This window comes from Rhinatrema bivittatum, chromosome 1 (assembly GCF_901001135.1).
Source record: "Rhinatrema bivittatum chromosome 1, aRhiBiv1.1, whole genome shotgun sequence".
NCBI classification, from domain to species: domain Eukaryota; kingdom Metazoa; phylum Chordata; class Amphibia; order Gymnophiona; family Rhinatrematidae; genus Rhinatrema; species Rhinatrema bivittatum.
Window position 1 is genome coordinate 758,768,912 of NC_042615.1, and position 22,958 is coordinate 758,791,869.

Consider the following 22,958-nt stretch of genomic DNA (forward strand, 5'->3'; position numbering starts at 1 on the left):
ATAAAGTCAGTTCAGCATGTCCATTTTTCATGATTATACCTTGTCTTCTCTCTGTAATTTTTTCTTCAGATAACCCAGAATTTGTCCTGAATTCTAGTACTTTATTTAAATGCCTCACATCCACTGATTCACGGAAACCTATTATTTCTAATGGATCTATAACACCTATAGGCACCAAAATCTGAACTGCAATTTTCCGAGTAACTGTCAGCTTTTCCCCCACAATTTAGTTTAAAAGCTGCACTCTTTTGTTTGTTTGGTTTGGTTTTTTTAAAAATCTCTATATTAACTTCATCAATACAGAGAAATCAGTAAATCTTCTGCTAGTGCTGTTATCCGCTCAGTACATTTCTAATTTATTACTTGTTGAATTTTTTATTTAGTTACTGTTAATCAGTTTTCTAACCTATATCTTCTTGCCTTCCTCTGTTGCTGTTATTCCTCCCCCACCGCCCTGTTATAATGTATTTTCCACTCTTTTGTTGTCATGTGAACCGGCATGATGTCTCCTACTAATGCCGGTATATAAAAGTTATTAAATAAATAAATAAATAAATAAATAAATAAATAAATAAGAGAAAACTCTCAAACAAAAGCAATAATACAGAAAAGTTATAGGAGCCTAATCCTTCAAAACTAAATTCTTCTTATTAACTATAGTAGAAGCACAATAATAGTTTTCCATTTTCTTCCCCTCTCCCCCTACTCCACCCACAGTGTCAACACAATACTGAACAGTAATCTCTTATAGGATAATTTAAGAGTTGTAATCATATCTGCAAATATATAATAAAAAGATGAAACAGTAAAGGATCCTTTACCCTTACCATAATTTTGTCATATTTCTACAGATAACTGAATAAAAAAGAGCACCAAATGACTTGAAATCAAAGATATTCCTTAGAAGAAAGTTGTGCAGTTGATTTGCGTTTAAGCAATAATATTTCCAGCATGCTGGTTTTCCATAAAGAGAAAACAGAACCTTCAATATCTAGACATTTGTTTAAAATACATTTCTTTGCAATTAATCAGCACTTAGAACTAGTAAACTTTAAGACCAGCCTGCGTGCGCACATATGCTCGCATTTGCCAGCACATGCACGTGCTGATTTTATAACATGCGTGCTTATATGCACATATATGTGAACATATTATAAAATCGACTGTGTGCACTATTTTATATTGACGTGTGCATGTGTGCATAAATGCCATCTCAAGCGTGTAAGTGGGGAAATTTTAGTAAGTATACACGGCGACTAATTAGGCCTTTTTCCCAGTTCACTCCCAGTTCACCCCATTAAAGGAGAGGACTTCCTAAACTCCCCATTTAACTTGCCTCCCTTTTACCCTATTAGCCCCGAGCTTTAAAACCCCACTGACTAGCCTCGTTTCTTTTGTTACACTACTTACATGCCAACCGTAGCAAAAGTAAAGTTACGTGGTAGGGGACCCCTCGCATGCTTCTGCACGTAACTACTTATGCACTGACTTCATGATGCAGTCCTGGGCTGCCCATATCCCACCCACACTTGCCCAGACCGCAACTACACCCCACCCCTTTTCCAGAAACAAGTTTTTATGTGTGTACTGGGAGATATGCTTGTGGCTGCGGGGCTTTTAAAATCCGTGCGGCACGCGCAGGTCCAAGTCATTCACATATCTCCCGGTTTTGCTTCACGTAAGTCGTTGAAAACGGACCATTAAGCCAACAAGTATTTCTGACCTTTACTGATATATGTAGACTTCGCTAAGTGACCTAAGATACAGAAAGGCACTGTCCAGGAAACCTCTTCCTTAGTGGTAACCATTAGGAAATGCAGAATATCTTGCCAGAATGATTGGATCCTAGGGCATTCCCATAGACAATGAGAAGCTGCCGAAAGGAGACATTTTAAACAATTTTCGGATGGTGCTATGTTAGCCCTGAACACTTTAAATGGCAGAAAATTATTCTGTTTAACACTTTAAAATGCAGTTCTCCCAGTGCTATGCTCTCCATTATTTTAATTGCCAGAACATTACATTCATAAAGGTGAATTAAAAAGCTCTGTGTGCGCCAAAGCCAAAAGAAGTTGGGCTGGCGTGCACCGTGCGGACTTGAAAAGCACACGAGTACATGTGTATCTCCTGATTCACGCACACATTTTTTTTTTTCAAAAAAGGGGTGGGACGAGGGTGTGGTCTGGGCAGGGGATGGACAATTCAGGAAATATGAATGAAACCAGTGCATAAGTATTTATGCACACCGGGGTCCCTGGGCGCATAACTTTACTTCTGCTATGGATGATGTGAAACTAATAAAAAAAAAAAGAGGCTAGTTAGTGAGGTTTTAAGGGTTGGGGTTAAAAAGGTGAAAGGGAGGCTTATTAACTAGAGGGGTTAGGAAGTCCTATCCTTTAACTGGACAAACTGGGAACGGACTGGGAAAACTGGTAATTGCATTGGTGCACGTATCTACCAAAATCCCCTCATGCGGTAGAGTCGGCATTTGCGTGCACATGTGCGCGTACATATAAAGTTGCACAGACATATGCGCGTGTACAACCTATTTTATATCATGCGCTCATATACTTACGTATGTTATAAAATGGCCATGTCCAATAGCACAAGCCGGCATACATGTGTACATGTGCACCCATGCGCCGCTATGAAAGTTATCCTCCCTGATATAATCCTTAGCAAATTCACTTGTAAATCTTTACTCTAAAAGTCTGCAAGCAGTTTCACTGTTTGATATTATCGGACTGTAGAAGTGTGTAAAGAAGAGATATTGAAATATATCCCTTTTTCCAATCATGCATTAATCTCTAAAAAGGCTCAGAATAATACACTTGCTTGCTACATCTAAGACATGGTAGTTTTACACGTTCATGCAAGTGTGAATGTGTCACACAATATCCAAATGTTTGTATGTACCCTGTTCTGAGATCAATAAAGTTTTGTGTTAGTTTAACGCTCTGTGTGCCTAGTCTCTTGAACACTGAATATATATTACCAGGTTCAAATGAGGGATTTAGGTTCATCATTTTCCATATAAATTTCTAAGTGCATCTAGCAGATTTTATAATTAGAGATTTAGTTAATCGTATAAGTAAATTTTCTCTCTTAAGATGTAAGATCACTTTCAAATTGATTAGGGATACAAATCGTTGTTCCAGATTACATACCGAGAACTTATTCTTTTCCATTATCCGGACTCTTATGGAAAGCATATTACAAGCCCTATTGTAATATCTAAGATTGGGGAATCCTATACTACCCTCTTCATTGGAGTCATTAATATGTTCAAAGCCGTGCTCACCTTTTGGGCTTCCTAAATAAAATGCAAACTGAATTTATATATCAACTTCAGATCCTTTTTATTCAATATTGGAGGTATCATTTGCATGGTATATAAGAGGTTTGGGAATAACATTTTAACCAGTGCAATCCTCCTGGAGCGTGATACATGAAATTACATCCAAAATTGAAGTTTGCATTTAGATTCTTATATAATAGGTGGGATGCAACACATGTACCACTCTCTAGAGTTCCGATGAACTACTGTTCCTAAGTATTTAAGCGTCACATCACCACATTTTAAAGGAAATGATTTCCATACATAACTTAACTGACTTGAAATATCCAAAGCTTCAGATTTACTAAGGTTTAATTTCAGACCAGAAAAACTACCATAGTCTGCTATCATGTTTAAAACTGTAATTAGAAATTCACGAGCTTTAGAGAGGATCATAAGAATATTATCAGCAAATAATGTAGGTTTTAATGTAAGTTTACCAATTTAATGCCATGCATTCCCTTATCTTGCTTGATTTGTATTATAAGAGGTTCCAGGGACAATGGGGTCGATTATAAGACCTGCATGTGGTTCCTCATGCGCGGACATGGATGCACCGATTTTATAAAATCCGCTGACCACGCACAAATGCGCTGGATTTTAAAATCCGCGCACGCATATGCGAGCGGCTCGCGACTCGCGCAAGGGTGGATTTTAGCAAAATATGCTTGGCGACACAATCGGGCTTCCCCCAGTTCCCTCCCAGTCCGCTCCAATTAAGGAGCGGACTGGGAGGGAACTTTCTTATCCCTAACCTCTCCTCCCTGACCCCTTACCTAAACCTACCTATCCCTGATTTTTTTATTTTAATACTTACTGCTCCCTGGAAGCAGAAGTAATATCCAGCCGGCATGCGCTTCCCCCGGATGACGGCTAATAGCACCATCCCGGGCCACCTGCTGCCCCATCCCTCCCGTCCCCGCCCAGACCATGCCCCCTCCCCCAAGCATGCCCCTTTTGCAGGGCCCAGCAATTTGGCGCGAAGCAGGGGTTACACACATGGCCGGGCCCATTCTAAAATGCTTGCAGCACGCGCAAGGCCCCGGCTATGCTTGTAACCCTCATTTTTTACGTGCGTAGCCCTTTTAAAATCTGGCAGAATATGAATAACAGTGAAGATAATGGGTAACCTTGCCTGGTTCCTCTATAGAGAGTAAAAGTTTCAGAGCAGGTGCTATTAACACACGCATATGCCTCTGAACTAGAATATAGCTTTTTTTTATAGAATTTAATATAAGTCCAAAGAACCCAAATTTAGGTAAAATATATTGCAGGAAATTCCAAGACATCAATCAAATGCCTTCTCTGTATCAAAACTGACCACCAGCGCATCTTGAACAGCAGATATTTGTCTATAGGGGTGGATTGACCTATCGGGGGATTGGGCTTCTTCCGGTGGGCCGGTCAGTCCTGTCACGTGATTTTTATTTTTTTTTGTATTATAAAATTTCCAACCAAAGTATTAGGGGCGCCGCGAGCTGTGGTTTCCCGAGGGGGAGCCACTGCTCCCGGGCGCAAGGAGACTCATGCGGCCGCTGAGCAGCGACACGTATATAGCAGGCAGATCGGCAGGGCCGTGGTGAGACTCACGAAGAAAAAGATCGCATTTAAACGCGCTGATGCTCCTCCTCCTTCCTGCCTGTGCGGCCCCGGAAGTAAACATTGCCGGAGCCACGTGGGCAGGAAGGAGGAGGAGCATCAGCGCGTGCAGAAGAGGAGCAGCGCTTTCGGGCTGAGAAGAGGAAGAGGCCCGGTAACAGGGCCGCCGCGGCCCGAGAAGAGGACGAGGCCCAGTAGCAAGGCCGCTGTGGCCCGAGAAGATCAGGGCTGCTGCAGAGCCCATCCTGCGGTGACCCGCAAAGAGGAAGCACAGAGGTGAAAGAGAGGCTGAGGGTCTGTAGAGGGTGTGTGTGTGTATGAGATGAGTTGAGAGAATGTGTGTGGGAGTGAGGATCTGAATGTTTGCAGAGACAGCATGTGAGAGCCTCTGTGTGTGTGAGAGAGACAGCATGTGATAGTGAGAGCCTGTGTGTATGAATGATTGTATGAGAGAGAGCATGTGACAGTGAGAGCCTGTATGAATGATTGTATGAGAGACAGCATGTGACAGTGAGAGCCTGTGTGTATGAATGATTGTATGAGAGAGCATGTGACAGTGAGAGCCTGTGTGTATGAATGATTGTATGAGAGAGCGCATGTGACAGTGAGAGCCTGTGCTTGAGCAAGACAGCATGTTGGAGTGAGAGAGAGCCTGTGTGTGTGAGAGAGACAGCATGTGCCAGTGAGAGACTGTGTGTATGAATGATTGTATGAGAGAGAGCATGTGACAGTGAGAGCCAGTGCTTGAACAAGACAGCATGTGGGAGTAAGAGAGAGCCTGTGTGTGTGAGTCAGACAGCATGTGCCAGTGACAGACTGTGTGTATGAATGATTGTATGAGAGACAGCATGTGACAGTGAGAGCCTGTGTGTGTGTGTGTGTGTGTGTGTGAGAGAGAGAGAGAAATGCATGTGAGAATGAGAACCTGACTGTGTGTTTGAGGGAAGATGGAGAGAAAAGAAATAGAAAAAAAGACAATATAAAAGGAAATGGCAAAAAAATAAGAAAGGGAAGGTGGGGAAAAAAAGCCTGTGACCAACCGATTAGAAAACTAAGATCAGACAGCAAAGGTTAAAAAATAAATAAATTACTTTTTAGTGATTGGCACATGTAATCTTTGGGAATGTGCAAGAATAGCACGTTCTCTATGCGGATCTCACATTGTACGAGATCAGCATGGAGAAAGTGGAAGCCCACGGGGCCTGCATAGAGGAGGCAGCAGAATGGGCTTCAGTGTCTGTAGCAGCAATCGGCGCCTCCCCAATAGCCATGCGGCAGCAGTGACAGTGGCAGCAGAGGAATGAGAGAGGTTCTGAGGTTGCTGGCAAAAGAAAGAGAGGGGGATCTGCCTTTAGTGTGTGCATGTGTATGAATGGGACTCTGTCTGGGGGTGTATGTGTGTGAATGCCTAGGGGTCTGTGTGTGAGAATGAATGGGTGCATGCCTGGGGGATGGGGAGGGAGTGGTGTGAAAATGAATGGGAGCCTGCCTGGGGGTCAGTGTGTGAGTGTGAGAGCATGAGTGTGTATGAGAAAATCCAAGGGAGTAAGAGTTTGTGTGTGTATGGGGGGGGGGGGGTGGAGGGGGAGAGAGTGTCTTAGAGCCTGAGAGTGTGCCAGTGTCAGTGTCAGTGAGAGCGAGAGGTTATGGTGGGTATAAGAGCATGAATGTGTATGTATGTGACAGTGTATGTGTGAGAGAGAATGGACATGTGAGTATGTGTGAGAGAGAGAGGATAACCTCCTAATCCTCGACAATATCAGGGTGACTGGAAATAAAGAGCTCCCACAGAAGGGGACAGCAAGGGCTTTTTAAAATCCTTATTAGTTTTAATTATTGAATGTTATTTGATATATGTGCTGTTTTGAAATATTTTATTAGTGTTTGGGACATTGTAAAAAATGTATATGATTTTAATTAATAGAAATTGTATTTATCATTAGTTTTAAAATATTCTTTTAAAATGGTTTTACTATTATAACTGATGCTTTATGTTTCTTGATTTTATTTGTTTTATGAGGAATGGTGGTTCTATTTTTCTATTGTTAATACACGGAGTCTGGCTTCTTGGAGTTTCCATTTCAGTTTTTGTCATTTGTGCTCCTTCATTTTGTATTCTGTATTTGGTGAGAGTTTGTGTTCTGCATGCAGACTGAGATGAAGCATTCTTTTAGCATGTGGTTTCTCTGTAGGGATCTGTGTAGTAGCTTGGCCTGTTCTGTTTTCCTGATAGGAGGTGTATTGATATTTTAGATTCTGGTGTAATATTCGTGGTATTCTTTTTCTTAGGTGTTATTCTTTGAGTGTTGGCAAATAGTACTGTGTTGATATGGGAGGACCATGCCGAAATATAGGGGTGTGTACATATATATGTGAATTATATGTAAATTATATATGTAAATTATATTGTATATGTAATTGGGTACCCATGGGCCAGTATGGAGAAAAATCCCCCGGGCCACCACTATTTTCCCACAATCCGCCCCTGTGTCTATTGCCAGTAGTAGTTTTCTTACATTAACTTCCGATCGTCTCGCATAGATATTACCACTACCAGTCTGTTCTGGTGATATTTAGGCATCACAAATTTAAGTCATGTGGCTATTATCTTAGAAGTGAATTTTAAAAACTGGGCATTCGTCAAAATCGGTAGATGTGCACATGTAGGACATTTGCATGTCCACCCAATTTTGTGTAGTGGGGGGAATATGCAAGTATGTGCTGATGCGTGCACATCTCATATCGGAGAAAAGGTGAGAGTGGTATAGGCAAGGTATAGGTGGGGCATGGGCGTTCCGGGGAAGGGGCCAAGAGAAGTGCACACAAGTACTTACACGCCTGGTCACACCTTCAGATTCAGTGACGCGTAACTTTACTTCTGCCTTAGAGGAGATGTAAGTTTAAAAAAACCAGGAATCCTTGAGGGGTCTGGAGTAACTGGGGGGGGGGGGGGTTGGAGGACCTAGCTATAGACTGGGAGAACTGGTGGATGAACAGGTGAAACTGGTCATGGCATGAACGCATGCCTGTTATAAAATTCCCCCATTTGCGTGGCTCATACCAGACTTTATGCGGCTGTGCATGCATATTTGCTAAACTGGGCGCACACATTTGCACCCAGGTTATTTTATAACATACATTGTGTATGTGCATATATGTTATAACATTGCCGCATCCCTGGCTGCATGCTGATGCTCATGTCAATATGTGCCCGCTCACCCCTTTGAAAGTTACTGTCCCTGCGTATATTTTTATATTTTTGTTTAGCAATGATATAGGCCTGATTGAGGCTGGGTCAGTCAAATCCTTCCCTGCTTCTGTGTAACTGTAATTACATTTTTCCTAGTTTCAGGCATATGTCCTTGGCCAATCATGCACTTAAATAATGCTTTCAAAGGTTGTAAAAAATGTTTTCCTAGAGACTTAAAAAAGTTTGTATCAAGACCATCTGGTCCGAGAGACTTAAGATTTGGAAGCTCCTGAATCACACTGAATACTTTCTAGGTGGTTATGGGTAAGTTTAATTTGTGTAATACCTGAATGTAATCTGCTTTGAAGTGCCGAAAAGTGCAAAAAGCAGAATATAAACATCTAAACAAATAAATAATACCTCAGAAATCAATCGGGGTAAGCCTATTGTGACCACCATAAAACACTTTCTTAGGTCAGTGTTGTCCACATCTGAAGTATATAAAGTTTGATAGAATTGATGAAAAATCTTACAAATATTTTTTGAGGTTGTACAATAATTACCATTCATATCCTCAAAACCATCAATTTATTTATTTAAACTTATTTATTAATCACTTAACTGATACAATTTTCCTAAGCAATGTACAACATAGTTCAAAAACATATTACAATTTAAAAAATTCAAATAAACAAAATAAATTAACAAAACTTGAAAACCTCACAGGACTTGGCATGGAAAAGGAATCATCACTGAAAAGCATTGCTCATCAATTAAGGGGTAGATTTTAAAAGGTTGCGCACATGTACACCCGATTTTATAACTTGCGCGCGCAGGCACGCAAGTTATAAAATCCAGGGTCGGCACAGCAAGGGGGTGCACAATTATGCACCTTGTGCAAGCCGAGCTGTGCAGCCTTCCCCCATTACCTCCCAGGCCGCTCCGAAATCGGAATGGCCTCGGAGGGAACTTCCCTAACCCCCCACCCCACCTTCCCTTCCCCTACCTCCCCCACCCTTTCCCCCCTACCTTTTCTTTTTTCTTTTTTTTTTTATCTCCAAACTTCAGCCCTGAAGTAAGTTGCGTGCGCAAATATGGCCGCTGTGCTGGGAGCCTGACCCCGCCCCAGGAACGCCCCACCCCACCCACAGCCCACCCCCTTCCTGCCCCTTTTCGTAAGCCCCGGGACTTACATGCATCCAGGGCTTTACGTGCATCACCGGGCTCTTTTTATTGCATCGGCCCCATAGTTTTTCAGAAATTAGCAGATAATCTATTCTTAATTTTGAAGCAAGCGCTCTAGTATATGAGTATGGTCTTTTATACCTGGGTTTAATGTGCTCCAGATATCTACCATCAAAGTTTCACAAAATATTGTACTCTCTTCTTTTTTCCCAAACCCTTTAAATTTTGACTATGAACATCAGTCCAAAATAAGGTCAGCTACGCAATTCAAGTCTCCACCTATGATTGGAATTGGGCCTAAAGACACTGGAATGATAACTTTCAAACAGCCATGCAGGCATACATGTGAACGCGTATACCAGCTCGCGCAGAGAGATGAGGCTATTTCATAACATGCATGTGTATATGCACATATGATATAAAATTGGCTGTATGTACACATGTGTGCACAATTTTATATGGACATGTGCATGCAAATCCCGGCTCTACCGTCTTAAGTGGGGGGATTTTATGAGATATGCGCGCCCTGGCAATAGCCCTTTTTCCCAGTTCACCCAGCTAATGGATCAGATTTCCTAACCCCCCTATTATTTAACCTCCCTTTTGCCCTTTTAACCCCAACCCTTAAAACCCTTTTGATTTGCCTATTTTTTTTTTAATTGTAATACTTACATGCCGTCCAAAGCAGAAGTAAAGTTATGCAGTAGGGGACCCCGGCACGTGCTTGTGCACATAAATATTCACGCGCACATTTCAAAGTAACTTCCTGGAATGCCCATGCCCCACCCATGCTCCGTCCAGATCATGCCAATGCCCTGCCCCCTTTTTAAAATTATTGATTTGTGCACACACCAGAAGATATATGCATACCTGCACACTTTTTAAAATCCATGTGATGCACGCTGGCCCAAGACACACGCATATCTCCTGGCTTTGGTGCACATAGGGCTTTTAAAATCGCCTTTAAATATGTAAATTATCTTAACAAATAAAGGGCCTGATTTTATAAAGCATTTCCATGCTTAAAATTGGGTTTTACACATGTAAATGCACTTTAGTCGAGTAAGTGGGCTTTTGAAAATTGCTACAATATATGCCATTAAATTGTCCATCGGATTTACTCACATAAGTGCACTTTATGCAAGTAAATGGCTTTTGAAAATTGCTACAAAAGTATATTACATTTGCTCGCGTAATTCCTTTGAAAATTACCTCCAAAAAGTGTTCATATCGACTGGGGGGTATTTATTTATTTCTTAAATTTATAGCCAGCTGATCCACAGTGCTCAGCAAATTACAATAAACATATATAATGGATATATAAATAAAACAATTCTATTTAAAATAATTCAAAGAAAACCAACAGAACAAAAGCAAAACATAATAAAAAATACTTGAAAGCCTTTCGTTTAACTTGGAATATCACATCCCCACATATTGCAGCGACTAGGCTGGAAATGCAGATTGGAACAGGTAGTTTTTCAGAAGTTTCCTGAAGTGTAGTAGGTGCTTCTCTGCCTTGAGAAAGGCAGGAAGCTCATTCCACAACTGAAAGCCCATGATGGTCAACATTCATTCATGGGATTGGGCCAGGCATATCATTTTGACAGTGGAGATGACAAGAAAACCCTTTGATGTGTGGAGGAAAGAATAGTAGGTTTACCTAAAAGCATTCCATGTAGCAATATAAACATACCTTCTCGATCTACAATCAATTTTTCCATATGCAACAGCAGAGCTACCTCTCATCTCTTAGATGTACCATGAGCAGAGAAAACTCGCATTATCTATCACTTCTTTAATATTTTGTGCTTAGTTTCAAGCATGTGTGTTTCCTGTACAAAAATTAAATTACACCAGCTTATTTAAGTGTGCTACCTAAACCCACTACATTCCATGATGTACATTTAATTTGGGTCACCATCCCAATCATCCCTTTCATATTGCAGCAAATATAAAGTTACAAATCTCTCCAGGGATCTGCTGCGTCCTATTTTGAGAAACAGTCCCCGGTTTACAGAGTGAGAAATAAACACATATATAGTAACAAAATCTGATAATTAAAAGTATAAATCCTCCCCCCCCCCCCATAGTCCCTCCCTCTTGTCTTCCTTTCCATGGTTTTCTCTTGTTTTCTAGTGTATATTTTGATAGGCTTTTCACTTTGCCTCCCCAATTTCCATAAATTATCACCTCCCTCTGTCCCTACATCTCAAATTTCCATACCTATCTTCCCCCCCCCCCCCCCCCCCCCCCCCTAATCTTCCCATCTTCTCTTCCTGGTATTTTATTCCCAAGACTATTTTCTATTTACTTCAGAGGTCAGGTAGGCCCAGTTCTACTGGGAGCCATGTTTCTAGCAGTTGTTGATCTGATATAGCCTCCGTAAGATCTACAAATCTGAGGTTATTTGGCCTCAACTTATTTTCTAGATTGTCAATCTTTTCTTCTTGATTTGTGATTACGTTTTCAAGAGCATGAATTTTAATCATCACAACCATCATGTCTTCTGCTACCACTCTCACCCGACCCTTCAATACCTCCAGTCGTGTACCAAAGTCTCCAATCATGCTCTTAACATCAACAATTTTAAGGGAGATGGTGTCAAATTGTCCATTAAAGGCTGCCACGACCGCTATAGTCAGTTCAGTTATCACTGCTTCATCCAGCACACGCAGCATCAGGTTTTCTTTAGTGGCAGCCATTGTCAGAGAACCGCAGTCTTTTTCTCCTTTTTACCCAATCTTGTGGACATTCCATGTTGCAAAAATCCACTAAAATAAGTTGGAAAGTGAAATATCCCCTGTTTAAATTCTGACTTTAGTAAAAATTTGGGGGAATTCATTATTATGAAATTGAGGGAGATGGCACCCATAACTCAGGATCGTGCATTCACCCAAACTCACAACATCTATAGACTCCATTTTTTTATTTTAGTGCCAGCAACCTGATTACATCCTGATTTAAGGAAAGCCATCACCAAAGAATAGGCTCTGAGTTCTCCAGAATGTTCTTTAGTACTGAGATAATTGTTAGATTGTATATTGCTTTGAGCTGATGGCCAATTTATTAAAAATAAATCAATCTAAATCCATCCTCCCTGCACCGATGTCTCATTCATACATTCAGACTGCAAAGCTTTGTCTACCTTTGTGGAACAGGTAGCATTTTGAAGAATGCTACACTTGAAGTTTTGGATTTCAATTTCCTTCGTAAGAACCTCTCTGCAATACTCCCCTATGTCATTGGAGCTAACGTACCACAACGGCATACTCCTCCCTAGCACTTTCCATAATTCTGTCTAGGTATCATGATGGATTTCCTATCCTCACACCAGGTAGACAAGTGACCATGTGATCCTACTGACCATCAGCTACCCAACTCTCTATGGTCCTGATAATATAATTGCAAATGACCTCGCCTGTCTTAAATTTGCCTTGGCATGAGAGGATAATAAATAACTCGCAAATCCATTGGATCACTTCCTGCTATATTAGACTGATACTCTCTTATGCCATGACCTACACTAAGCTGCCCTAGGGTTACCAAAGTGGAGGTGGGACTATTCTACAATGTTCCTGTAGTCTTCAATGACCTTCTTTAGCTCCCTAAGCTCTTCCAGATCTATAATTCTGGTCTCGAGGGCCCATTCGCATTTGGTGATGACCAGAGATTCTTTGCATTTGGCGCATATATACAACCTCTCACCATTTCAGTTATAATTGTACATGTTGCACTCAATGCAAAAAAAAATGAATAACCTCTACCTTGCTGCTGGACTTCTGTCTCCATAATAATATTTTTATATAAGCTATTCTGGAAGCTGTTTTAAACATAATGATTTAGAGAGATTTGGTTGCATTTAATATTATTTTCAAACCTTTATTACCCAATTAACTTAATTATCTCAATCCTGATTAATGAAGTGTCTAACCTCCACCCCCCCCGGGAGGCTATCTATATAAAGACAAAAACCTCTGGGATGGGTGGGCTCCACCATTTACCTCTTAATAGTGAAGGAATTAGTTGATACCCTACCTTCCTCTCAGCAGAATAACTTTACATTCACAAGCAAATTCCTGGTAAATTATAGAGTTAATACACCTTCCGACAAAGTTACTGTTGCACTTGGAGGTGGACCCTTGTCCTGGAGCAGTGGAGAACGGCTCCCTGGTAGGGACTAGGAAGCACCTGCCCCCAGGTGGCGGAGCACAGGAGGAGACAGAGGCTAGGATGAGCTTCACCACTGGAAGCCCAAGGTCCCCCCGGGTGGAGCCCGTATGGACTCGGGCCGCTTGGACTTAGGTGGGCCTCGCAGGGTCTCTTGGAGAGATAGTAGAGAGGCGTGCCCACGGACAGCAAGGGAGCATGATCGGATTCGAGGCTGTAGATCTGGTGGAACAAGGAAGACCAGAACAGTGTAGGTGATGACAAGGCAAGGGACAGAGTCAGAATCAGGAGATGTGGTCAATGGCAGCCGAAGTCAGAATCCGAGGATCAGTCCAAGGAGTAGTCAATGAGGCAGAGGTGACATGGCAGGCAGAGGTCAGGATCCAGGCAGCAGACAGAATGGTCAAGGAGCAGGCTGAGGTCAGTACCAGAGAGACAGTCCGAGGGTACTTCCTGGGGAGACAGGACAGACAGACGCTGGAACAGAAGGACGCTGGAACAAAACTGGAACACGGAGGCAAACTAGTACACATGCAGTGCCGACCTGATTGCCAAGGCAAGGAAGTGCAGGCAGGAACTTCCTTATATTGAACATTCAATCAGGGCACACCGCAGAGCTAGGACCCGCCCCTGGCCCTACAAGAGGCCGGACGGTCCGCGCACGCACGTAGGGGGCATGACCAACGCCACTGGAGACGCCGAACTCCGGCGTGAGGCCTGGTGTGCAGTGGAAGGCCCAGCGACTGCCGCCGCAAGACGCCGAGGCCTGGAGAAGCTTGCGCCTGCCGCTTGGGAGACCGACCCGTGACCTGCAGAGGAGCTAGCGAGGTGAGCAGGTCTGTGCGTGGGCCAGGCGCGGACGGGGCGTGTAACAGTTACCTTTACTAGTCACAAACAAATTCCCAGCTAGGTTGCTATCTAGTGAAAGGTCATGCTGCTGGACTGGATTAAGGAGTAGAGCCATTTTTCTTTGCTCTGTTCTGTCTACATCAGTCTCCCCCCTCCTTTACTGTTCTCTGTATGTGGCCTGGGATGGGAGGGCCTGGGACATGATGTCAGCTGTGTCAAGAGGAGTAAGAGCCAACACAGATGCCAGAGGCTCTCAGCTACCTATTTGAAATGACCTGAATTATTTTCAAGGGAGAGGGTTTGCTAGGTCCTCTCAGATCTCCTCAAGTCAATCTCCAGTTGGCATAGGGTTTCTTTGTGCCTGGCTGTTTCTCTGAATGACATCACTGGCCTCTTCCACCTTATAAAATTAACTCATTACTGCTACATTATACTGGTTATATGGTATTATAGGCTCACTGTATCATATGAAATACATAATAAACCACATTGTCCACATCTAAAGCAAACTCAAAAAGTGTGTGCGTGTGCGGCAAAATGAGGGGTAGGGTGAGGGGTGCAATTCCAAATATTTGCCTGGGGCACAGGAAAAGCTGGTCCCAGCTCTGGTACTAGGAGAATTTATAGGGACCTTTACAAGCGTTAACTGAAACTTTAAAATGGAATCCTTTTGTGCTGTCATCATCTGCAGTAAGTGATACCTGAACAGGATTGGAATTTTACAATTGTTACAGCTGAGAGAGATAACTGAGGTTTCAAGGGAAAAGGATCCTAAAGATACCTGCTCTTCAGGAAAGTGGCTAAATTTGTCCTTAGAAAGGGAAATTCTCTGCTGAAAGATGTGTGAAGTTGAAGTATGAGTGATTTTTTTTTTTTTTTAAATCTTAATTGAAAATAGTTTCCTGTAAAGGTAAGGAGCAGAATTAGTTAATAAATTAATGAGACATAACTGTGGTCAAAAGTGGAATAAACTGTTATGAAACACACTGAACTGAGGGAACATTAATCAAATTACAGTAACAGCTAATCACAGGATATCTCTGAAGAAAATGTGTCCCTTTCAAAGCATATAATTTGATAGAGAAACACTGATACCAGGGAGGAAGACAATTTTTGTTGCTATTTTAACATGGATTTGGCACCTGTGAACATAAATTGGCAAAAGCATATTGGATAAGCAATTGACTGTAAAAAGGCATAAAAAAAGGAATAAATTAAAGGAGGATTCCTTTGACGTGAGCATGTGGAATCTTCACCAGAGAAACAAATAGTTTTATGGAGAGAGTGACTGAAAGAGTGGAAGACCCTACATTAGAGAACTTTTATTAACAGACATTCTTTTCCAATAACATTTGGGAAGCAGGTCATGAAGAAAGGCTGTATTAACAACTGGAAATTAGAAAGGGACACACTACCTTATTTTTTATTTCATACCTGGTAAGTTCACAAATTCATCAGGGTGGATTTTAAGAGTTATGTGCTTAAAATTGACACATAGACACATAAATAGTGTGTACTCACACCTCTAAATCTCTAAAGTATACACATAGGGATAGATTTTAAAAGGGTGCGCGTGGGCTTACATGTGCGCGCAATACCCAGCGCACGCACATGTATGCACAATTTTATAACTTGCGCGCACAAGTTATAAAATCAGGGGGGTCGGCACATGCAAGGAGATGCACAATTGTGCACCTTGCGTGCGCTGCCTTCCCTTGTTCCCTCCCCCCTATCCTGACCTTCCCACCCCTTCCCCTAACCTTTCCACCCCTAGCCCTACTCTAACCCCCCTTGACCTTTGTCTTACCATTTGCGCCTGCCGTCGGAGTGAGGAAACTCACCCAAAGATGAGATTTGTACAATGTTCTCTCAACCTAGCTTGATGTTTAGGAACATTGTACAAAGCTCATCTTTGGGTGAGTTTCCTCACTCCGAAAGACATCAAATCGACACAAGAGTGCACTGTTCTGTTCGTACGTAGCACACTGCTTGTCAAAGTGGCCCCTAACCCCTACACTAATACCTAAACCTCACCTCGAGTAACTAGGTGGGCCTCATATAGAGGTATAAATACCTAACTACTAGGCTTTATAGTGCAGTCCATATGTATTCCACACATTAAGAAAGGTGGAAGGAAGGCAAAACAATTACCATCATGGTTAAAAGGTGAGGTGAAAGAGGCTATTTTAGCCAAAAAAAAATCCTTCAAAAATTGGAAGAAGGATCCATCTGAAGAAAATAGGATAAAGCATAAGCATTGTCAAGTTAAGTGTAAAACATTGATAAGACAGGCGAAGAGAGAATTTGAAATGAAGTTGGCCATAGAGGCAAAAACTCATAATTAAAAACTTTTTTTAAATATATCCAAAGCATGAAACCTGTGAGGGAGTCGGTTGGACCATTAGATGATCGAGGGGTTAAAAGGGCTCTTAGGGAAGATAAGACCATTGCAGAAAGACTAAATTAATTCTTTGCTTCCGTGTTTACTAATGAGGATGTTGGGGAGATACCAGTTCCGGAGATGGTTTTCAGGGGTGATGAGTCAGATGAACTGAATGAAATCACTGTGAACCTGGAAGATGTAGTAGGCCAGATTGACAAACTAAAGAGTAGCAAATCACCTGGACCGGATGGTATGCATCCTAGGGTACTGAAGGAATTCAAAATGAAATTTCTGATCTATTATTAAAATCATCCATTGTACCTGAAGACTGGAGGGTGGCCAATGTAACCCCAATATTTAAAAAAGGCTCCAGTGACGATCCGGGTAACTATAGACCAGTGAGCCTGATTTCAGTGCTGGGAAAAATAGTGGAAACTATTCTCAAGATCAAAATCATAGAGCATATAGAAAGACATGGTTTAATGGAACACAGTCAACATGGATTTACCCATGGGACGTCTTGCCTAACAAATCTGCTTCATATTTTTGAAGGGATTAATAAACATGTGGATAAAGGTGAACCGGTAGATGTAGTGTATTTGGATTTTCAGAAGGCATTTGACAAAGTCCCTCATGAGAGTCTTCTAAGAAAACTAAAAAGTAATGGGATAGGAGGCGATGTCCTTTCGTGGATTACAAACTGGTTAAAAGACAGGAAACACAGAGTAGGATTAAATGGTCAATTTTCTCAGTGGAAAAGGGTAAACAGTGGAGTGCCTCATGGATCTGTACTTGGCCCGGTGCTTTTCAATATATATATAAATGATCTGGAAAGGAAAGAGACGAGTGAGGTTATCAAATTTGCGGATGATACAAAATTATTCAGAGTAGTTAAAACACAAGCAGATTGTGATACATTACAGGAGGACCTTGCAAGACTGGATGATTGGGCATCCAAATGGCAGATGAAATTTAATGTAGACAAGTGCAAGTTGTTGCATATACGGAAAAATAACCCATGCTGTAGTTACACGATGTTAGGTTCCAAATTAGGAGCTACCACCCAGGAAAGAGATCTAGGCATCATAGTGGATAATTCTTTAAAATCTTCAGCTCAGTGTGCTGCAGCAGTCAAAAAAGCAAACAGAATGTTTGGAATTATTAGGAAGGGAATGGTTAATAAAATGGAAAATGTCATAATGCCTTTATTCGCTCCATGGTGAGACCGCACCTTGAATACTGTGTACAATTCTGGTCGCCGCATCTCAAAAAAGATATAGTTGTGATGGAGAAGGTACAGAGAAGGGCAACCAAAATGATAAAGGGGATGGAACAGCTCCCCTATGAGGAAATGCTGAAGAGGTTAGGGCTCTTCAGCTTAGAGAAGAGACGGCTGAGGGGGGATATGATAGAGGTCTTTAAGATCATGAGAGGTCTTGAACGAGTAGATGTGAATCAGTTATTTACACTTTCGAATAATAGAAGGACTAGGTGGCATTCCATGAAGTTAGCAAGTAGCACATTTAAGACTAATCGGAGAAAATTCTTTTTCACTCCTCGCACAAGAAAGCTCTGGAATTTGTTGCCAGAGGATGTGGTTAGTGCAGTTAGTGTAGCTGGGTTCAAAAAAGTTTTGGATAAGTTCTTGGAGAAGAAGTCCATTAACGGCTATTAATCAAGTTTAGTTAGGGAATAGCCACTGCTATTAATTGCATCAGTGGCATGGGATCTTCTTAGTGTTTGGGTACTTGCCAGGTTCTTATGGCCTGGATTGGCCACTGTTGGAAACAGGATGCTGGGCTTGATGGACCCTTGGTCTGAACCAGCATGGCAATTTCTTATGTTCTTATGTTCTCTCTCTCTCTCATTACACAGCTTAACACAAATGAAAGAGGTGTAGTTATTAGCTGTGTTAAAACTGTGTGATATGGGTTTGCAACTTGTGAAGCCAGCTCACTTGGCCAGAAATCCCGCCCTAAACTCCACCCCTTTTCTAAATTACATTGCACCATGCGTGCAATGCAAAGTGAAAGTGCAACAGCAAGTTGCAAAGTGAAAGTGCATGCATATATTTGCTTTGAAAATTGGTGCAAAGCTCATGGATAAAATGTAGGAATGTGCACTTATTTGTTTTTATTTCATTCTCTTTTCCCTTTTTTTCCCCCTTTTGAGTTTGCTTTATTTCATTTTATTTTGTTTATTTGAAATTAAATAAATAATATGAAAAAAATCTAAATGAAATGGGACTTGTCTTTAAAAAAAAAAACTGCCTCAAAATTTAAAAAAATTCAAGGATGATTCCCTGGGGCCTTTTCCTGCCTTTTGGATATCTCTTTCCCCATCATCTTTAAAGTCTAAACGAGGCAGAAGACATTTTGAAATACTAATCCAGTAAGGCAGGAGCAACCGAGGATCATTCCTGCCCGTTTGGATTGTAAAGACCAACAATGAGGTAAGAGGTATTGGAGAGGGCAAGCCTGGGGGAGGACCTTGAATTTTTAATTTTTGTGGCAGAGGCAAGAGTGATGGGGGCCAAGGATGGCATTGATGGTTGGCGAATGAGTAAAACAAAATCAAAAACTAAAGACATGTTGTTTGTTTTTCTGTCATTTTGTTTTTCAAAGAAATGAAAGAGGACTTTTTTTTTTTATTTCACTAAATGGAAATTTTATTTAAAAAAAAAAATCATTGTGATTTCCATGAAAATATATAAGCAAACAAACAAACATTATATGCCTGGAACAGAGCCAAATGGTTGCTGGTGGCAGGGAAGAGAAGTGAACAGAAACAGAGTAGTATCTAGGATAGGAGGCAGCTATAAATGAGCAGACTGCGTTTACAAATTGGTTCTTATCTGCCAATAACTTCTATGTATCTGTGTTTGTACGGTCACAGTCATTGGTCTACTTCCACAACTAGTGTGGTCGGCTATAAAAACGTCAGCATGATGTGAGTTCCCCCAGAGCCTGACTGAAAGTCTTTGCTTTTTCCTTCAGCAAACCCATGTGAGCTAGACTGCCGACCCATAGATGGCCGTTTTTCAGAGAAAATGTTGGACGCAGTTATTGATGGCACAACCTGCTTTGAAGGAAACAACAGCAGGGACATCTGTATTAATGGCATGTGTAAGGTATTGGGTATGTTTCCTTCACTAAAATTTAAGGATGTTTAATTTAATAAACATGCTTTTCTATTTAACAGGGTCTGACTTTTTACCAAATTAGGAATGATTTACTTACTATTTTTTACTACTTCATTGATATTACTTCTTCTATTATTTATGTGTGCATAACAAACCATCAATATGCCCTGTGCATTACATCTACAGGGAGTATAGAAGATATGAGTTTTGTCCAACAAAATGTAAAACTTGACAAACAATGATAACACACATTGATATCAAACTTGAAACAATGGATATAAGTCTGGCCTCAACTTATCAGATTTTTTAGATTTCCCTGAAGTTTACTGGGCAAATTTCTTGAACTTGATCCTCTGGATTTGTTTCCACTGATACAACACATTTTAGTGAAATTTTGGATAGCCTAGGTATCAAACTGCATTTGATACCTAGGCCAGGTTAAATCATAGACACATGATGGTAGAAAAAGACCATATAGCCTATCTAGTCTGTTCATTCACACCCACTAATTCAGCTTTACAATCCTTACTACTCCCTCAGAGATCCCCCTGTATTTATTTCATGCTTTCTTGAATTCAGTTACTGTTTTCATCTACACCACCTGCATGGAGAGGCTGTTGCATACATCTCTGTAAAGAAATATTTCCTTAGATTACGCCCGAGTGTACCTCCTTTCACCCTCATCCCATGATCCTCATTCTAGAACTTCTTTTCTTATGAAAGAGGACTGTCTCCTGTCCATGAAAACCTTTGAGATATTTAAATGTCTCTATCATATCTCCTCTATCCTACCTTTCCTCTAGAGTATACATGTTTAGATCTTTAAGGGGGTTATTTTCCAAAGGCTTATCGCACGCGAAAAGGCCCTTTTCGCGTGCGATAGCATGCAAACTAGATTGGGGCGGAGTTGTGGAGGGGAGGGTGGAGTCATGGCGGGGAGGGGGCCGAGTCGGCGGTGGTTTCGCTGCCGGCGATAATGTTACTAATGTTATCGTTGGAAGTAGCGTACGGAATAGCACCACCTTTCACGGTGGCGCTATTCGGTCTGAAAGCTGGCAGCCGGCACACCACGGCCGCCGAAATCGCACCGCCATGGTGCGAAGGCTGCGGGCTTTCGCAGGCCCGTCCCCCCCCACCCCCCGTTTTCGCAGGATTCATCATTCTGTGAAGAATGATGAATCCAGGCCTAAGTCTGTCCCTACATGCTTTAGAATGAAGACCACTGATCATTTTAGTAGCTATCCCCTGGGCCGACTCTAACTTGTTTATATCCCTTTGAAGATGCAGTCTCCAGAACTGTACACAGTATGCCTCATTCAATTTCTTGACATATTGATGCCACTGCTTCTGCTATCCTGTTTCTTAACACTTTAAGGGGAGCCTGGCATGCTGGGGACCCTATCCTTCGATACAGGAATCACCATCAGGAAAGGCACAACAAGGAGAAAATCAGTCTGTAAACCTGACCTCCCCCCACCCCTTCCCCAATTTATACCATAAGGAAACTACATCTGGTCCACTGTGGACCTCCAGCAGCATCTCCTCTGGCTTTACCCTACCAGTCTGGACATCAGATGATTTTAAAGAGGCAGCAAAAGCTAGAAAGATCCTTGGCTGCATAGGTCAGCAGAAAAGAAGTTTGGAATTTCATTGGATTTCACCTCCTCTTATCGCCCCCAGAGCAACAGACAAAGCAAGCAGGTGAATCAAAGTCTCAAGGCTTATCTTCATGCCTACATGAATCAATAACAAGTTAATTAGTCTCCCTCCTTCCATGGGATGAATTTGCCCATAAAAATCACGTGAACAGTTCCACAGGATCATCACCCTTTTATATTATCTTTGGGTGCCATCCTTATATACCTAGATCTGTTCCCATCCCTGACAATTGCCCAGCAGCTAACCTGATGGGGCAGGAATTCCAGGAATTATGGCAAAGGATGCACATTCTCCTAGATAAAACAGCAAAATATTCTAAAGAACAAACTGATAAAAAATGCCTCCCAGCACTGCCACTCCACCTGAGAACTCTAGTTTGGCTCAGCACTAGGAATCTATGATTTAAGATGCCATCCATGAAGTTCACCCTGCAATTCGTGGGGCTCTATCCTGTTAAGCAACAACTTAGACCTGTGGCTTACAAATTCAGACCTAGATTTATCAAAATGCAGTAACTATCGCATGCGATAGCAAAAGGGGTGTGGTTTAGGCAAATATTCATTTTATTGTAATTTGTGCTAATTACCTATGTGAAGAGCTAAGTTACTGCAAATTGTGATAACATTATCAGACTTTGCAATAGCAGCCAGACCAGTTTTATTTCCAACATATAACCACTGGGGGGGGGGGAAGGGAGAGAGAGAGAGAGACTGGCCATAATGTCATCTCCCTAGATAGGTATTTGTATCCCTATGGGAGGCCCACCTAGTAACTCGAGGTGAGGGTTAGGTATCAGTGTAGGGGGTTAGGGGCCCCTTTGACATTCAATGTTAGACATACGAACAGGTATCTTGTGAACATTTGAAGACCCTGGGAGTGAGGACACTCACTCCAAGATGAGATTTGGGCAATGTTCTCTCAACCTAGCTTGATGGATGAGAGAGTCCATCAAGCTAGGTTGAGAGAACATTGCCCAAATCTCATCTTTGCCCTCACTATGTCATACGGGCATCGTGAGGGCAAAGGTAGCGCCGGCGCCATTTTGAAGATTGGCAATATGGCCCGTGTGCAGGAGGTCGCTCCCGGACCCCCGCTGGATTTTTGGCAAGTCTTGTGGGGGTCAGGAGGCCCCCCAAGCTGGCCAAAAGTCCCTGGGGGGCCAGCGGGGGTCCGGGAGCGATCTCCTGGACGCGCGACGTCGGGAGCTAGGAATCAAAATGGCGCCGGCACTACCTTTGCCCTGTCACATGATAAGGGCAAAGGGCCACTGGCGCCATTTCTCTTCACAGCAGCTGTGGCCAGAGAGCGGGACATCGTGCCGGGATCGCGCCGGGACCCTCCCACTGGACCCCAGGTCATTTAAAACATTTGGGGGGGTTCGGGAGGGTGGGGTTTTTTTTGGTGTGGCCAGAGAGTGGGACATCGTGCCGGGATCGCGCCGGGA

General features: G+C 42.1%; 1 protein-coding gene across 5 annotated transcripts in view; it reads left to right on the forward strand.

The window, feature by feature from the left end:
- ADAMTS12 (ADAM metallopeptidase with thrombospondin type 1 motif 12) overlaps positions 1 to 22,958 on the forward strand; it is a 1,111,988-nt gene that overhangs the window by 710,105 nt on the left and 378,925 nt on the right. For all 5 annotated transcript variants that reach the window (XM_029579144.1, XM_029579126.1, XM_029579135.1 and 2 more), the window contains exon 14: positions 19,710 to 19,843. In XM_029579144.1, coding sequence (XP_029435004.1) covers positions 19,710 to 19,843 — 134 coding nt within the window. The remainder of the gene's footprint in view (positions 1 to 19,709; positions 19,844 to 22,958) is intronic.